We start from the raw sequence: 17,515 nt of genomic DNA on the forward strand, positions 1-17,515 counted from the left end.
GGATCGGCAATGAGAACAACTCCCCTCATTTGAAGCCAAAGGTTTAAGGTTTTTCATGGAAGATGAGTCATTGGTACAGGCGGACATCACACAGACATCAGAGTTCAACACTAGCTGGATTTCATCCCTTCATGTGCACATCCAGACTTCCCAAGGTGCAGCTCATTTTCATTCCTCAGTCATGTTAACATGCAAATATTCTCCAAAATCACCTTCCAGAAGTCAACACAAACACTGGCATTCGGCTTGAAAACAGCAGCTGACGATTAGAAAGTTTACTTTTGACTTTAAAGACAGAAAATGGCCAACAAAGTGGACAAAAACAGAACAAAACAGGAGTCTCAGCAGATCCAGGGTTTCAGTTTTGGATTTGTTAGTGCCAGAGTCAGATCTGACTAAGGATCTGATCAAGAGAATGCCAAAAGTGTGCAAAGCCGTAATCAAATCAAAAGGTGGCTACTTTGTAGAACCTAGAATATGACATATTTTCAGTTGTTTCACACCTTTATGTGTTAATTCCTAGTTTTGATGCCTTCAGTGTGAATCTATAATTTTCAGTCATGAAAATAAAGAAAACTCTTTGAATGAAAAAAAATCGCTGCTCTATCTTTTACAACAAAGACCAAATGTGAACTGCTTCCCTACTGCTCTGGCTCCCCCAGTTGCTCCAGTTATAGAGGCATTTGAAGGTATAGTGGAGTCCAAAGTGTTTTTAAAGGAGGAGCCGTAGCGATTTAGGGTTGGCTATCCCTCTGCTGGTAGGGTGATACGATTGTGGTGGGGAGGAGAAACAAATTTCCTAACGTAGGTGTGCTCTGAAGCACAGGAGTCTACATTTAAATGTAAGTAATGACTTGTTTTTGCATGACTTTTTAACCTTATAAAACCCATATTGGTATTTTCCAAGCGCTAGCAGCTACGCGCTAAAGTGGCTGACTGGCGGCTATTGATGACATCATCGAGCGGTAGTAAGGTCCGGATTTGAAGACACTACTTTTTCAACATCTCTCCACTTGGGGGGCTAAATGTAGGGGTAGGGAGAAGCTGTAGGGACAGGGAAGCAATTTGGATTTGGCCAAACACTTTAAGTTCATTTCATGGGAAACACATTAAAGGAAGTACGCCATTTTGATTACTGCAACATGAAGAACATTAGAAACAAAGAGAATCTGACGCACCAATGATCACTGGTTCCAATTGAGACTCTAACCAGTTAACTTTAGGAGACAGATTTGAAACTTTCAAAATCCCCCGCAGGAGGGGAGGGGGTATTTGTGACGACTTTATGATGAGGACTCCAATTTAAATTCCAGTGTGTGGACAGATTGATCCCGACTCGCATTAGTCCATCCTAACATGAGTCGTTTCCATTGTCTGTATAAGCAAACTGGACTGAGTGACCTGTCCCCATTATGTTTCAAACAGCAGTAGACACTGGTCCTTAAAAACACAAATCTAATAGACTTCTGAAGAGAAGCAGCTATAACTCAGTCATTCTATTTGTCAGAATAACCAGTCTTGCTCTACTAACGTTTATTTTATCATGTTATTGATAATCCTCACTTAAAATTTTTTTTCTTTAGTGCAAGTTATTCAAGTTATAAACGGTCGAATCAGATGCCTCAATAAAAGTAACGTTCAAAGTGTTTGATCAATTTTGTGTAACCCACTTTCAAGTGGTTGGGGTGTGGCCTTCCAACAAGATCACACCTGATTGGAGAGAGTAGTTGCCACAGATATCTTGACTTAGACTGACTCAGACCAATCACTGCGTACTGATGATTTCTGGTTCCAACATGGGGTTCATATCGTAAAAAGAAGTCGTCTAAATTGATGTCAGTTGGTTGGAACAGGAAATAAACCCTTTTCTATAGGTGACATTACACTCACTCATTCCAGTTCTCATATACAGTTGATGCGAGTTTAGGGACCTTAACCCTGTCAGTGCCATTGAACCCACCTTTTCAGGTTTGTGGAAGGTATGTAAATTAACCCAAATGAAGGTTAATGGAGGATACATACACGGGTGGTTCTAGAATTCAGGGTAATTATTGAGAGTTCGTATGGGACTGATGAAAACGCTCAATCCAAGGGTCTGCTGGGATCCAAAAGCATTCAGCTGAACAGCCGTCTCCAACGTGATCATCTTCTGGCATGGATGGTCTTCTGGGCCCAAAGCAGCAGGCCGACTGCCCTGCTGCTTCCTGTGTCTTTACGCAACCCCTGTTGCCAGTGTTGTTGCCATGGCAACAACTGCACAAATGGTTTCTGAGGCAGTGTTCAGTCTAATAATAACTAATTGCACATACGAAAATCCCACATGAAGACGCTGCCCTGTGCCAGATAAAAGTGAGGCGTTTCTGAGCGGCGCGGCGTCGTCTGCCTGCAGGCTGCGTCCGGCCGCATCGACGTTGTGTGCTCGCCATTGTGCTGGTTGTGGAAACCAATGCTTAAACAGATGCTAACCTGCAGATGCATGACCTTCTTGGGGGGGGACATGGTAACCATAGTGACAGCATAGACCGGCTAACATTTACAAGTGTGCTGGAAGGAACATCCATAGCTGGTGTAGCATCTGAGGAGAGGTGGAGGTGGTGATGGGGTGGGGGGGTAACCGTATGTCCATCATCAGCTGTGTCTGAATCACATCCACACCTCTAGTGTGAACATACGAGCCTGCTGCGTGTGCAGATGGAAAAACACACCGACACAAAGGAACAGAGACTAGAGGAGCTCGTGCGTGGAAGCCCGCGTGAACCTCTAGCATCATGGCTTTGGCATGTCGAAACGGAGAGAAGACAGGGAAGGAAGGGGGAGGGAAAGGCGGGAGAGGGAGGATCTGTTGATATGTCAGACACTGACGCCCTTCGGCGAAAAATGAAAGAAAGAAGGCTGATGCGTTCCCCCAAAGCCTGCAAAACACCTTTAGCGTCAAGGAAGGAAAGGGAGGCTGGCACACTTACCATGTCTGGGTTTAGCCGGGCTAAAATGGCGAAGGTGGACAGTCTGTCACACACGCACTTGGTTCGGAACGAGTCGACAAGCACGGCTTTGCAGCCTTTGGCAGACCAGGATCCGAGCAGAGAGGAGCTGCACACACATTCACACGCACGCACGCAGGCAGGCACGCACGCACGCAGACAGGCGCGCACACACGCACAGAAAGAGAAAAAGGGATGCGGTGAATGAAGACAGTTCCAGCCAAAGGAGGAAGAGAGCGGTTCAAATCCGCAACGATGCCTGGCTTTTACTCCATTTTACATTCCCGCGGCTGCAGCGCAGAAGGTGCAGAGAGCGACGCGTCCGCGCGCGCTCTGCCCGCCTGCATGAACGCACTGCAGCGTCCGCATCAACCCGCACGCCGCTCTGTCACCAGCAGCCTTATTCACATTAATAATGTCAAGGAGGCAAAGAAAGTCATGGATTCCTCTGAGACCTAGAAGAAAACATCTTTTCTAGTCAATAGAAAAAAAAAAGACAAATGTTTGCCAAAGTTTGTCCAATAAACAATTCTCTTGTGATATAGAGTATATATATGTATATATATATATACTTTTGCATCAAATATGTGACACCTGGCATCTCCCCTGTGTCACTTCCCTTTCAGTGTTCTAAGAAAATGTTTGATGCACTTTTCCATTTCTAGGAACTGTCTACCTACCACAAAGCCAAACATGTATCACTAAGTGCTCCCACTCTGTCATGCCCCTCACAACAACAGCCATTCAGCTCAATTGTCCAGCAAAGCGGATAGACAAACTAAGCAGCACTGACAGGCAAACGGACGAAGAGCTGCTGCTGCTGATCTTCTTCTTATCGATTTTTAGACTGAAGTGTGTTGAAGTCACAGCCTCATAGCTCTTATCAACATGATAAGGACGCCTCCTTGGATTCCAATTTCTTTCCAAAATATTAACTCATTAATCATAGCTGCTGTCCAAGATAGATTTTAATTTTGCGCAGAACAGGCTTCCATCAGCCCCCAGCTCAATACCCCAACAACAGAAGATTGGATGTTTCGTCCTTGCTTTGTCTCTGTCCTGTTTTTCTCTTAATTTCTTCCCTTCATGTCTCTAAAGTGTCGCCTTTTCAGGAGAAATCTGCTCAACAATATGAAACTCAACAATTTTTTTTTAATAAATCAATCCTTAAGCAATTAAGCAAAACAAAGCTAAACTTGCACAGACACGAACTACATTATAATTCCCTCCCTACTCCAGAACTACTACAAAACTAAATAATGCTGTTCCTATCAATGGAGATGTCAAAGTCTGCTCTTCCAGATTTAAGCAGTCTCTGAAATATTTAATTTTCAATTTTTTTTTATTTATTGTTACCTTTGAACGTTTCTGGTCATTTCAGTGAGCATTGTGGGCTTTCTTTCTTTAACTGAGGGGTACCAACAATTTTGTCCACCACTGTAGGTAATCAACACGAACATTTTATGATGACTTTTTATGAATCCACAATGTTCAGATGATGAAAACGTGGATGTTTTATAACTAAATTAATCTTCTTTTCAACAGAAACTGTTCAAACACAATGCATTATGGTCTATTTGCCAATCTATCGAACATCAATGCACACTGGTTTTCGCAGAGACTTGTGGGAAGTTTCTAGGGCACTGGATTTTTGGTTTGTAGATTCAGACAACTATACCATTATGTAGTAGTGAAGGAATTCAGACACAACCTAAGTCTTCAAAAAGACAGCGGTGTCGGCTCCACATTTCGGTCGAAAAATTACTCTTTTATTTGGTCCAAAAAGAGTAATTTAACTGGTGACCCATAGTTGCAGTTTTTATTTCCATTTTAAGCTTTAAAACTTTAACACTGGAGATGTGTCTGTCAAAGCCTGCTTTGCTTTGACCGTAACTCCTTACACGATCAACGTGAATCAGCTGATCGGCAGAGAAAAGCAGCTTTGTGCTGCAAGCAACACTTTAAAGCGTCTTTTCTCCAATATGCAACTTTGATAATATAAAGTATTGTGTAACGGCGCAAAGCCACTTATAGTTGATTAAGGAATGTAAACACTGGAGCTAAATCTCCGATGTCAAAGATTTAATAATCTTGTATTAATATCCTTTATGAAAGGAATAAAACGATGATCTGTTTTGTGCCATTGTAACCCTTGTGCTATCCTAGGCACTTTAACATTGGGAGTTGGGTCATCTAGACCCACTAGACAGTGCTCTGAACCTTTTTTCTTCAGTGATTTGTGATCTTCACTGGTGTCCATGGATTACATGAAATCTTTCCACCTTTATCCACCTTTGTCATGGTAGGGAGAACACGTCAATGTAAGGGTGGGGTCATCTAAGATAGCACAAGGGGTTAAGCTCATCTTGCAAAAACGTTAATTCATATTAAAACGTTTTAAATAAAGGTGCTAACATTCTGAAATTTTGTATAATTTCTGTTTCTTCTCTGCAGTCAGGTCCCCCTTCATCTGCCTGGTAGGAGATAAAGGGTTCATCAGGCTAAAGGAGCTTTCAAACATGTTCCAATCTAATGCTCACTACTCCAAAAAGCCAATGTGGATGATAATATCAATTTGAGCAAAGCCCCTGCAGAGAACCAAACCTTCCTCCTCAGCAGTATTCAAGCTTCTCTAGCACGAGAAAACCTTCCATTTCTACGGGATCTACGTCAACCAGGAGAGTTTCTAAAGTCATGTTACCCCCCCCCCCCCCCCCCCCCCAAAACACACACAGTCAATTCAATGGGTAGACCTATGATGAAGCTTACACCCCACCCGCACCCCCCGACACCTGCGTCAAAGTGAGTTTATGTGTAAATGAAAGAAACCTGCAGTGCAAATGGACTGCAGGATGAAAGTGCTTTAAGTGCTAAATAAATATAGTTCTCTGCCTTTTCAGAGTCCGCTTCCACCTTTCAAGACATTTCTGATCTTGCAGCAGGAGTGCAGACTGCAATCACAGCTTTAGTTAGATGTCTGGACTGTGGAGCGTCGACAAAGGCGTAAAGAAAGTGGGAAGGAAGCGGAGGATAAAGCCCTGCTTGGATCAAGCTGCAAACACAACCGTTAAAAGGTTGTTTCAGAGTTCTGTCCTTCATATCAGGTGCTGCATGCGGATAAGGTCAGTCACTTTCCTTTCCCTCAGCGCTTCCCAAATATAAATAAATATTGCTCCTAATGTCAAACATCTTGGAAAAGGCCACTTGTATTTCTCAAATACAAACATAGTGAATGTTTTTAGTTATTATTTGCATCTTTAAACCCCCTACAGTCTAAAGGACACTTTTATTTTGCTACAAATGTCTTTACTTTCCGAGATGACTACCTTTCATTTCAATATTTACTGCTCTTTGAGGAGGAAAACATAAAACTCAGACTTGGAAAATCCGTTTTGACAAACGTTTTTGAGTGATCTATGGGTGGGTGGGGGGTGGTGGATGGGTGGGCACTAAAGTGAGGCTTGTCTTTTGTTTGGACCCACAGGAGAGTTCCTGAGACCCTGAAGCATCACCACTGATCCCCTACATAGACCTGTTCCTAAAAGTTAGAATATCATGGAAAAGTGTTCATTTCCATGATTCCATTTAAAAAAATTTGACTTTCATAGAATATAGTAGACTCAGGGTCCAGGGTTTAATTGATTTCAAACATTTATTTATTTGATTTTTTTTCTTTTTTTACATAAATTGGGGTTCCAGCTCATAAAACCCCAAAAACAGGATTGCAGAAGACTTTTGGAGAAATCTCCATCGACTTCTCAGTTTTTCTTTATACAGAAAAATACAGATTATGATCACATCAAATTAACTTCAATTTCGTTACAGTGATGTTGGATTGAAGACAGCAGAGTTTACAAATACTAGCTCTGGACATTGCAGCCCAAATCCTGACCGACTGTGGAGATTTCACTCTGGACCTCCAGCAGCTCCTCACCGCTTGTCCTCCAAACCCTTTGACCTTGATTCCCAAATGAGAAAGACACTTTCCTTTCATCAGAAAACAGGACCTTGGACTTCTGGCCAACAGTCCAGTCCTTCTTCTCCTTTGTCCAGTTGAGACATTTTCTTCGGTGGTCCGGACTCAGAAGTGGTTTGTCAGCTGGAGGTCGTCTCCAGAATGCGTCTGAATGTGGTGGTTTTTAAAGCTGTTCCTCCACCTCATTCCACTCTCTCTGGAGGTCTGCAGGTTCTTGAATCTTGTCCTTTAGATGATCCACTGAAGCCCACGGTCTAGTCATTAGCTGCTGCATCTTCTCCTGACACATTTTGTCCTTCCTTTGGACTTTCTGTGTATCTACCGTATGTGGACAGCGCTCTGTGAACAGCCAGCGTCCTTAGCTAGGAACTTTTGTGGCTTACCCAGACTATGGAGGGGATCCATGATGGTCTTCTGGAAAGTTATCAAGCCTGAAATCTTTCCTCATGACATCATGACCATTTAATAACATCTGGGGAAGCTGTGCAGGTGATTTGAGTTTAGTAGACGATTAGGTGGTGAAAATCTGTTTCAAACATTCACGTCATGCAGAAATTTAGGCAGATTTTTCCACAGTTTTCTGATTTTCTGAAATCCTGATTTGGGGGATTTCATTGGATCTGAGTTTATATTTTATGACAGTTTTTTTTTTAATGGAAGAATGTAAATGAAAACAATTTTCTATGATGTTTAAATTTTTTGGAAAGGGTCTACAAACCAAAAAACAGTTGTGTTTTCCCTGAAGAACATGGGCTGCTGGAAGGGGTTTGTCTGTACCAAGGTAACCGGGTCTGTTCATTTGGATGTTATTTACTGTAAGACCTGTAAACATTTCTTTAAGCAGGTTTTTAATACAAGGCGTGACTGCTAAGATACTGCAAAAGCAAATTTTGCTTAATTAAATAATGCAAACTTAATGCAAACTTAATGCAAATTTATGAATTCCTCTGAAAATATTTTAGGTTTCTTGCTTAGATTCTGCAAACAAATGCTGATAAATACAAGCCCATGCTTTATATTTTTGATGTATATGAAAAGAGTTATTTTATAAAAGTTCAAGAGTTTTTTTCATGTTTCTGTCATAACATTGCAGTGTGCACAGCTCAATATCCACTTTAGCTCACATTAGATTATTCCTTTGAATGTCTGGAACACAAATGTGTGCAGCCATCTAAATGCAAATGTCCAAACTCACGAGACGGTAAAACATTTTTCCCTTTTGCCTGTTTTTCTCGTTTTACTTAAACAGAAAATCCAGGAAGTGAAATAGTAATTGTTTAAAAACCCAGAAAATCACTGAAATTGAACGTTTTAATTTGCATCTTTTGTTCTCCTCCGCACTCAGTGGGCCCCCTCCTCCTGGCGCCGTCTGCACGGCCCCACTCTGCATGTTGACATGTGGACTCGAGTTGGGAGGGAGAGGAAAGATCCCGCTGAGTGACATTTTTAATTTTCCACATGCTGCATCAGTGTTGCAGCCGTGACAGCAATGGCGCTGCATAGTCTCAGACAACAGCTGTTGAGATGTACAGCAGGCACAAACACAGCCGTCCTTCACTGGGAGGCAGCTCATCCATGAGAGAAAGCGGGAGTAAGACAGCGGCCTGGAGACGTCCTTCTGAAGTCATAAAAGCCAATATACTGATGTGTGAGTTAAAACAGAAAGAGATTCCCATCAGTCCCTGTTCTATTTGCTCTCTTTGGCACACTTTCTTTAGTGCTGTTGCTCTTAGCTGTTTATGCAGCGGTTATTTTGCTATGGTGTCAAACATCAAGAAAAACAAAACAAATGGATAAAATTAGAGGGGAAACCCAAACCTGCCACTTTCCTTAAATGATGAAGGTTAAACTGCTGCATCAGCCTTTATCGATACTGCCTGACAACTCTCTCCGTCTGTCAATCTATCAATCTATCAATCTATCAATGTATATCTAGAAGGGGGCTTGAATCCTAACAGAAGGTATTGGCTCGTCTTCTTTACTTACATATGCAGCAGAATGGTGATCTGGTTTGGTTTAAGGTGTATTTCGTTTTAAACAGGATTTATGTGTACTGCTGTTAAAAAGTAAAAAACAAAAAGACATTTGTTCTACGTGACAGACTGGCGACCTGTCTAGGATGCCCCCTGCCTTCGCCCACAAGTGGCCGGGATAGGCTCCAGCAGCCCCGTGACCCCAAAAGGGAATAAACGGAAGAAAGTGGGGAAAAATAAGACATTTACATTTTATTTATTATTTATTACTAGAATGTAAACAGTATCCTGTTCTTTTGACAACCACAACTCATCAACTGTTGACACAGTTGCTGTTGATCCAGTAGACTCAAGTGAAAAAAAGCCGCCTTGCACTGACATGCAACACTTTACAGCAGTGAGGTGTTTACTCTATCAACGTAAATCAGCTGATTTTATTCAAGTTCAATCATAGCAGCTGGACTTCAATTCTTCCAGTTGCTAACTTCATTCAACTTCAAGACAGCATCACCTGAATGAGAGAGAACCATCATCGACATATCAGCTGATTTTGTGTAGGAGAAAAGCAGCTTTGCGCCGTTATCCAACACTTGACACGATATGGAGAGCCTCTTTTCTCTTCATTAGAATCAGCAGATTCCCACTGTTCATGTAAACCAGGGCTGTCCAAATCCAGGCCTTGAGCGCCGGCCTCCTGCTGGTTTTCCAGAAATCCTGCCTGATCTGCTGCTCATCTAAATGCTGTTCAGCCAATAGGGAGCTTCAATGGCAGGTTGGTTAGAAAACATGTAGGACCTTCAGCCCTTCAGGGCTGGATTCTGACATCCCTGATGTAAACGTCTAAAGAGTTATGGTACTGTATTTCAAGGAGCACATGTTATTTAGGTGTCACCAGCTACATCTCTGGTGGTAAAGGGGTGACCATTATATAGCAGTCATTATTTTATTCATGCTAGTAACCATAGTTCACTTGTACATAGCTTAATGGTAACAGAAAAACAGACAGTTGAGTATTTTTTCCAAAGGCTGGACTGGGTTTTGGTGGCTCCTGCTGGTTTGCGGTCTCTTAAGGTCACAGATCTTTGCTATGTTAGGTTACAATTACAAAAATCTGTCAAATTATATTCCATGTTAACAATCATACAAACAGTTCATGTTGAATCCACTCACTATCTATGATTCTAGACTATGCATCTTTTTTTTTTTTACATGAATGCCCCATTTTCAATTTAAAATATACAGATTGTTAATGAGACACCAACATAACTGCAAAGAGGCTGCTGATGTTCTGACTGAGACCTTCTTCAAACCTTCAAGGTACAGCAGCCATCATTTTTAGTGTAACAGGTCAGGTCAGTGCACAGCTTTAACAATAAGGCTCACAGCCACTACGTACAATTTGCGTATTTTTCACGTATGAAATTTCGGTCTTTTGTGATGCATCTCTGAATATACGTAATTCATGAATGTTTCTTGCATTCTTCGATGTGCGCAGATGTCTATCGAAGGTTTTGAGCTTTTTCAAATTTTTGATTGGCTAAGAACTACGCAGTTTACGCCTACTTAGTTGATATACAATCATTACGTAAATCTTACACAATTCTGCGTGATTTTTGCAAGAAGTATATGCATATTTGTGGCTTTCCATGACCATTCCACGTATGTCTAACAGACTTTTCACGCATGAACCACAGATGCATAACTTTTACATCGCACATATCACGTTAAGATTACGTAATTGACGCACAAATCACAAATGTATCGCAAAATAAACAGCACAATAATCACACATGGTTCATGTTCTACATTGGTTTACATGTTCTTTGCGTGGTTCATTCGTGATATAGCTCTAAAATTTTCACGAAAACATTACTAGTTTTCTGACTTTTATCACCAATTTTCAAATATGGTCAATTTACATCTGTGCAATATGTGCAAATTGTAGGTAGTGGCAGTGGCTCATCGTCTTTACTGCCTGAAAAGACGATCGGGAAGAATCACAACACTAAGTCCAGAAGGTATCAATTTACAGGTTCAATTTAGAGGCTCGACACATATGGAAGCTGGCCCCCAACCTGCTGAGGAGCAAGATGTGCCTCATATCTGCATGAAAGTGAGTCAAGCTTTGCACAGTAACTCACATTAAAATGGAAAAGCAGTTTGCTACCATTTAAATTTCCTTCATAGTTTGTCTTCAGAAGAGTCGGAGTCTCACGATTCAACAGACTCCATTTGAGTTTGATCCTTTGACATGATGATGATTGCAGTTTTGTTTACATTGCGCCACGTAATTAGTCACTTGAGTGACAGGAAGTGTCACGTTCTTGATGTCTTAGATTTGGAGAAAATGTCCCCTTCTCACATCAGATTTGCATCTTTCCATGACCCAGTCATGGTGATGTGATGCACCCAAATATGTGCATCCACGTTTGGTATTTATTTTATTTATTTATTTTAAAGCCAATATTTTACAGTAATTAAAGAAAAAAAATGTACGCATTTGTTAAAAGTAGCCTATGAAATAAAAGAAAAAAAGGAACTGCATTAAGAGTCTGGTAGGCGGAACCTTCGGCACGCCAGCAGCGCCACCAGCTGGCTGAAGACAGCTCAACTTCCTGTTTCTGTTTAAAAACACTTTGGCCAATGAAGCCACTGCTAGATTTGTGTTTTTGATGTAAATCGAGAAGGTTTGAGTTATTTTTGCTGAGTAACAGCGGGAAAAGCCAGACCGGAAGTAGCCGGTGCCATCGCGTTATTTTGTGTTTGTAAGACAGTATGTTGTTAGCCCGTGTTAAATGAGCCTGCGTTGCCATAGCAACTCTGTAAATTATCTGCATCTATGACTCTGCATGTGTTTTGATGATTTTGTAAGACTCCTGATGTGACTTTAAGCATGTTCAAAAGCGAGACAAATATAAAGTGGTTTTTGTAGCAGTTGTAATTTTACAGATTGAATGTTCTTTTGTTTTTATGGTAAAGTTATTTTTCTAAATGTGAAATGTCCACCATTTATAAGCTAAAACAGGCTAAAGTAACAGCACATAGCAGTATGTCTGTTGTTTGTACTACAATTACAAAAGTAAAAGTAAATTAAATTTATGTGATTCTTAGATGTTCCTTTTGAAATTAAAATGTATTGTTTTAGAAAGAAAAAAGAACAAATAAATTGAGTATTTACTGATCTGACGTATTAATCAGATATTTAATGTAGAGTTTTGAGGTCAAATTGTATATTGGACAACTAAATGCACTGAATGGAAAGTGTAATTGTGTTGAAATACTTTAATAGAAGAAGAAGAAGGAGAACGAAGTGAGTGCTCCTGTTGTTCGCCTGCTGAGACTTGTTTTCATTTTACAGACACTATGCTTTTTGTTATTGTGGTCGCCGCACCCCGGATATGTCGTGACACTGACGCTCACCCAACTTTGCTCGCCACACCTGCTAATCAAACAGCAGTTTGGTCAAACATTGTCGGTCTGGCACAACTCAGCAAGGGTCTTCCACATAAGTCTATGGTTTTTCTTGTCAGTCAATTTAGCCTATTTCTCCAGCCTCACTTTCTTAAGAAAGATTCTTTTGCTAAGCTCACATTTGATGAAAGATTAATGCACCTAAAGCAGGTCACGGGCTGAGACACAAAACTAGTTTACACTGCAAAAACTTAGACATAAGTCAACAATTCAATATCCCATTGGTAGATTTTCTTTAAATAAGCAAATAAGCAAATAAATAAATAAAATAAAATAAAAATCTGCTAATAGGGAAAGAAAAATTGTATTACCCAGAATTTGTAAATTAAGAAAATATTTGTAGTCACTAAGACATATTTTGTCAAACTAAGATTATTTTACCACTGAAAAAGCATCAGATTTTTTTCCTTGCAAGACAGAAAATTAGACGATGTTTTTTGGGGTCTTTTCATTTACTTAAGTTTGTACAGTGTAATGCTCTTACGGGAATGTCCCAGAGACAAACCTCGGGAGGGTTTCAGAGAATCCCATTCTATCCATCTTTAAAATTAAATGAGAACATCTGGCTTCTTAAGGCGAAAAGTAATGAGCACCCAAAACATTTGCACTGTTAAACACGATTTGGCATTAAATACATTTGATTAGCCTGGAACATCACATCACAAAGCAGAGATTCAGAGAATAATAGACTTTACCTGTCACTCTCGTCCCATGATATGCAGGTTTGGTTGGAAGTCCCCTAAGGGATGAAGACAGAGTCATAATAACGGATTAAACCAGCACAATCCTCCATCATATTAGTTTTGTATTTGCAAATGTTGCAAAGCAAAAGGGATTTGGCAACTGACGTTGTAAAGGTGAGAGAATTCCACCACAACAGGAGCTGCGAGGGAAGGAGGGCTGGGCTTGATGGACACGGACAGAACTCTGGAGTTCAGGACAGTCGCATTTCTTCCAAAAGAAAAGAAAGACAGAGAGAAAGAAACATGTCATTTCAAACAAGGACAGAGTCTGCAGCATTGGCCTGACCCTCTGCATGGTGATGCATCTTTATAGAAGCTCACAAGGACAAAGCAAAGACGGTTGTTCAGCACCTGTCCCCTTCCTCGCTGTCACCCAACACCTAATTGCACCATCACCATCTGGTGTCGTGTTTGGTACAAATAATATGGTTGAAAGAAACTAAACACATACCTGCTGGCAAATAAAGCAAAGACAACCCATCATGACGTCAAACCGATCCCTTTCTTGGTGAAAGCTGAATGTAGAAATAATGAAAGTGGAGTCCCTGCAGACAGCTTTGGCCTGTTTGTTTAGTCAGTGAGTACCACATTATGCAGGACTGATTAGTCATCAGAAATTTTGGAAGGTTGATCAGTGAAGCGCCTACAGCCCCTGCCTTGTAGCCCAAACCGACTAAGTTGTAATTGCAAAAGCTTGCATGAGCTGGTAACTTTCTGGACGGCACAACGTCACAGTCTGGCACAAAAGAACTTCAGCGTCTATTTTATAAAGTCTCTCTGAAAGATGATCGTCCAATCATTTACCTAACTATCACTTACTTGTAAGAACATTTGGGTAGGAATGACACATTGGAACATAAAGCATCACAATTTCGGGTTAAAACATTTTTTCACCGTCTAAACTTGGTTTATTTCATTTCAACTTCCCCTTTCTCGTACTCATTTTGTGGTAATTTATTCAAACCCTTTGGAGGCTGCTTAAAATGGGTGGCTATTTTTACTTTTTGAACTGCATGTGGGATGAATTGTGATGAAAGACCCAATCAAGAAAAAAGTGAATTGCACCTGGAAGCACCAACACCAAAGCTGGTAAAATATGCTCAGCAGCTCTTTGGTAGTTTTTTTTTTTATTGTGTCCTCAATCCACAATCAAATTTTCAGCTTTCAAAAACGCAATCAGTCAACCTAAACTTTTATGTCATTCAGTTTCTTCATACTAATCTCATTTTTCTTCAGGCAGCATCAATTTAAAAACAGGGGAGGGGTCATGGATGGAAACAACAAAAGCATCCATGAAAACCCAAAGCAGGAAACGAGAAGTAAAGTGAAATATGAAAAATGGGGGGAGTGCTGGAGTTGGTGTTTGCCTCATCTTCTACAAATGCCTTTGCCTTCTGAAAAGAGGTAAAGAGCAGCTTTCTCTCTAACCACAGCTAGATGCTGTAACTTCCACAAGTTTCTAGACACTCGTGTCACATAGTTCTGCTCAAATGTGCACTGCAGGGTAAAGAAGATTGCTAAAATCTCATTCTAGCACAATTGCTGGTTAGCATTGAATGCATAATTGTTAAAGGAGCATGTGGTAAACTCAAAGACAGTGTTGGAGTTGCTGCTTCTGCTTTCACAGGCTCCCCTGCAGCAGTGGGTGCATGTTTAAATTGCAGTGCTGGGACCAACCACTTCACCCTGCGCTACTTTTGGAGGTAGTCGCGTGTATCATGTCCTGTTTTCAATTTGTCAGAGGCTATTTTAAAAATGCGTTTCCTCTTTAGCGTAGCTGTGTCTTCCACATGCATCAGCACATTCTGGACAGTCTGCAGATGATCCTCAGATCAGAAGTCAGGGAATGTTGCTCAGAAGGAACTAAGGCAGCAGCGGACTGTGGATAGAAACACCCGACGCGTTCTCACCCCAACTCGTCATGTATGGACCCGGACAGTGATCCCCCTCCGCATCACATATTGACACCTTGGGTGACCCCAACTCCTTGTTTTTGACTGCGCTTGCTCCGAATAAATTACTTTGGTAAAGTTTCACAGATTTTGACCTTTGCTGTTGGGCTGCCTAATTCTGATCTCTAACAAACTTCAAAGGAGCCTGGACATGCCGTAGTCTAAGCACTGCAGGATTTGAGTCCCTTTTAAATGTAAAAGACAAAAAACGTATACCACGTAGAACAATCATGCCAAGCCCGAATAAAAGCATTTTCAGTTCAAATGCTTTGCAAAACAAAAAGGTTTTCAGTTGTCATTTTTAAAAGAATTCACAGGGTGCAGTGAACGCCGGGAAAACAGAAGCTCATTCCAAAGACATATGAAGGAGCTTGACCATGAATATGGCGAGAGGAGGACTGAGGATCCACTTAAAATAAGATGCAGGTCTGTGCGGAACAGAAATATTGCTTGTTTGTAGGTGACCAAATGTGGTTTTTTTTAACAAGCAATTTACCAATTACTTCCTTAAAGTCAAACAATGTGATTTCCTGGATTCTTTCCTCCCATTCTGTCCCTCACACTGTGAAAAAAATGACAGACCTCACTCTTCTTTTTTACTTGCACAATGGGTGGCTGACTAAATAATTTTATGCCTCACTGTGATGAACAGCAGCTTTTGCCTCACAGACTAACTGGTGCTATATTGACAGCTTCTTAACTCATTCTAACAATTATAATGAAATAAATGCATAGGTATTTTTACAGTAGAAGAGATTCATAATTACAACAAGCGTTTTAGAAATACATTCACTGGCTGCTTTGTTAGGCACACATTTCAAACCGCTCGTATCCAACATTTCCAAGCAGCCAATCACATGGCAGCAACTCAATGCATTTAGGCCTGTGACATGGTCCAGACGATCTGATGCAGTCCATACCGAGCATCTGAATGGGTAAGAACGGTGACTGAAATGACTTCTCTGAACGCACAACAACTCCAACCTTCAGGCAGATGGGCTACCAGCAGAAGACCACACCAGGTGTCACTCCTGTCAGCTAAGAACAGGCTACAATTTAGTCTGGTCTGGTGAGTCTCCATTTCTGCTGCCACATTGAGATGGTAGGGTCAGAACTGGCGTCAACAACATGAAAGCATGGATCCATCCTGCTTTGTATCAACAGTTCAGGCTGGTGGTGGTGGTGTCATGGTCTGGGAGAATTTTTTTTTTTAGCACACTTTGAACCTCTTAGTACCAATTGAGCATGGTTCCAACGCCACAGCCAACCTGAGTGTTGTTGCTGACCATGTCCATCGATTTCTGACCACAGTGTTCCATCTTCTGATGGTTCCAGCATGTCATAAAGCTGGAACCATCTCAGACGGGTTTCTTGAACATGACGAGTTCACTGGACTCAAATGGCCTCCACAGTCTTTATTAACTATTTCATTCATTTTCAAATTTGAAAAGTTTAGCATCTTTCTTAATTTGGTTAATTTCAGTTAATTTTGAATCAACTTTGCTAAGTTTGGTGCAGTTGGTTCATTTTGGCAGAGTTTGGTGCAGTTATTTTGGCTCAACTTTAGTTCATTTTCACTCATTTTGGATGGGTCTGGTAAATTTTGTTTCGGTTTGGCTCAGTGTAGTTAAGTTTGGGTTACATTTTCCACACATTTTACCTTTTTTCTGTCTAAGTGGAGAAGTCATTGATAAGGTAGAGATCATCGCTGTGGGAAAAATCCCTCTTACCTCTGCAGAGTCACAATGCTGCCCAGGTTTCTGTACAGAACTATGCCGGTCACAAAGGCGGAGGAGTCATCTCCATCTGCATTGAAACAAAGAGATGTGTGAAAACATTAACAGCAAAAACACGCCAGGGAAAGTCAATCCAGTCCGCATTTAGAAATGAACAAACGTTTTGTGAATAACTGCAAAAAATCATGGAGAACACCATACCCGAAATCCCTCTTTATGAATTTTATGTCTGTCCCAAATGAAAAAAACTGCAGAGTCAGCATGACTGTTTCAGTTGTGTTTTGGGAGACGAGCTGGGATAATCCAGAGTCCCTCTCCCTGCTCATTGGATCTTGGAACAGGGTTTCCATTTCAAAAGACCATTTTTAATGGCAGTTATTCCTGTTTGAATTACTGAGGATGGTTAGTAAGATGTGATGTAGAGGCCTTCAAAGCCCACATCCTATATGTTGAAACCATGCTCAAACACCTGAATCAGCTTCTTATTGGATGATTGAGTTGTGGAAAACCGGGTGTCTGTTTAAGCCAAAACCATGCAGCACAGCAGACTCCAACGACTGTGATAGGGAAACAGATCTATCTCACCACGGGGAAATGCTTTTATCTCTTTGAAAACAAATTCTCGTTGTGAAGCTAAAGGGGTTAGATAAAACTACATCAAATGTTCTTAACTTTCTATCTCT

General features: G+C 41.0%; 1 protein-coding gene across 15 annotated transcripts in view; it reads right to left on the minus strand.

The window, feature by feature from the left end:
- adgrb1a (adhesion G protein-coupled receptor B1a) overlaps positions 1–17,515 on the minus strand; it is a 186,660-nt gene that overhangs the window by 43,097 nt on the left and 126,048 nt on the right. For all 15 annotated transcript variants that reach the window (XM_078933302.1, XM_023963830.2, XM_078933301.1 and 12 more), the window contains exons 15-18: positions 16,827–16,902; positions 13,250–13,352; positions 13,097–13,140; positions 2,964–3,090 (exon numbers count right to left, since the gene is read on the minus strand). In XM_078933302.1, the coding sequence (XP_078789428.1) occupies positions 2,964–3,090; positions 13,097–13,140; positions 13,250–13,352; positions 16,827–16,902 (350 nt within the window). The remainder of the gene's footprint in view (positions 1–2,963; positions 3,091–13,096; positions 13,141–13,249; positions 13,353–16,826; positions 16,903–17,515) is intronic.

Source organism: Oryzias latipes, chromosome 16 (assembly GCF_053564925.1).
Source record: "Oryzias latipes strain Hd-rR chromosome 16, Olatipes_Hd-rR_3.1".
Lineage (NCBI taxonomy): Eukaryota > Metazoa > Chordata > Actinopteri > Beloniformes > Adrianichthyidae > Oryzias > Oryzias latipes.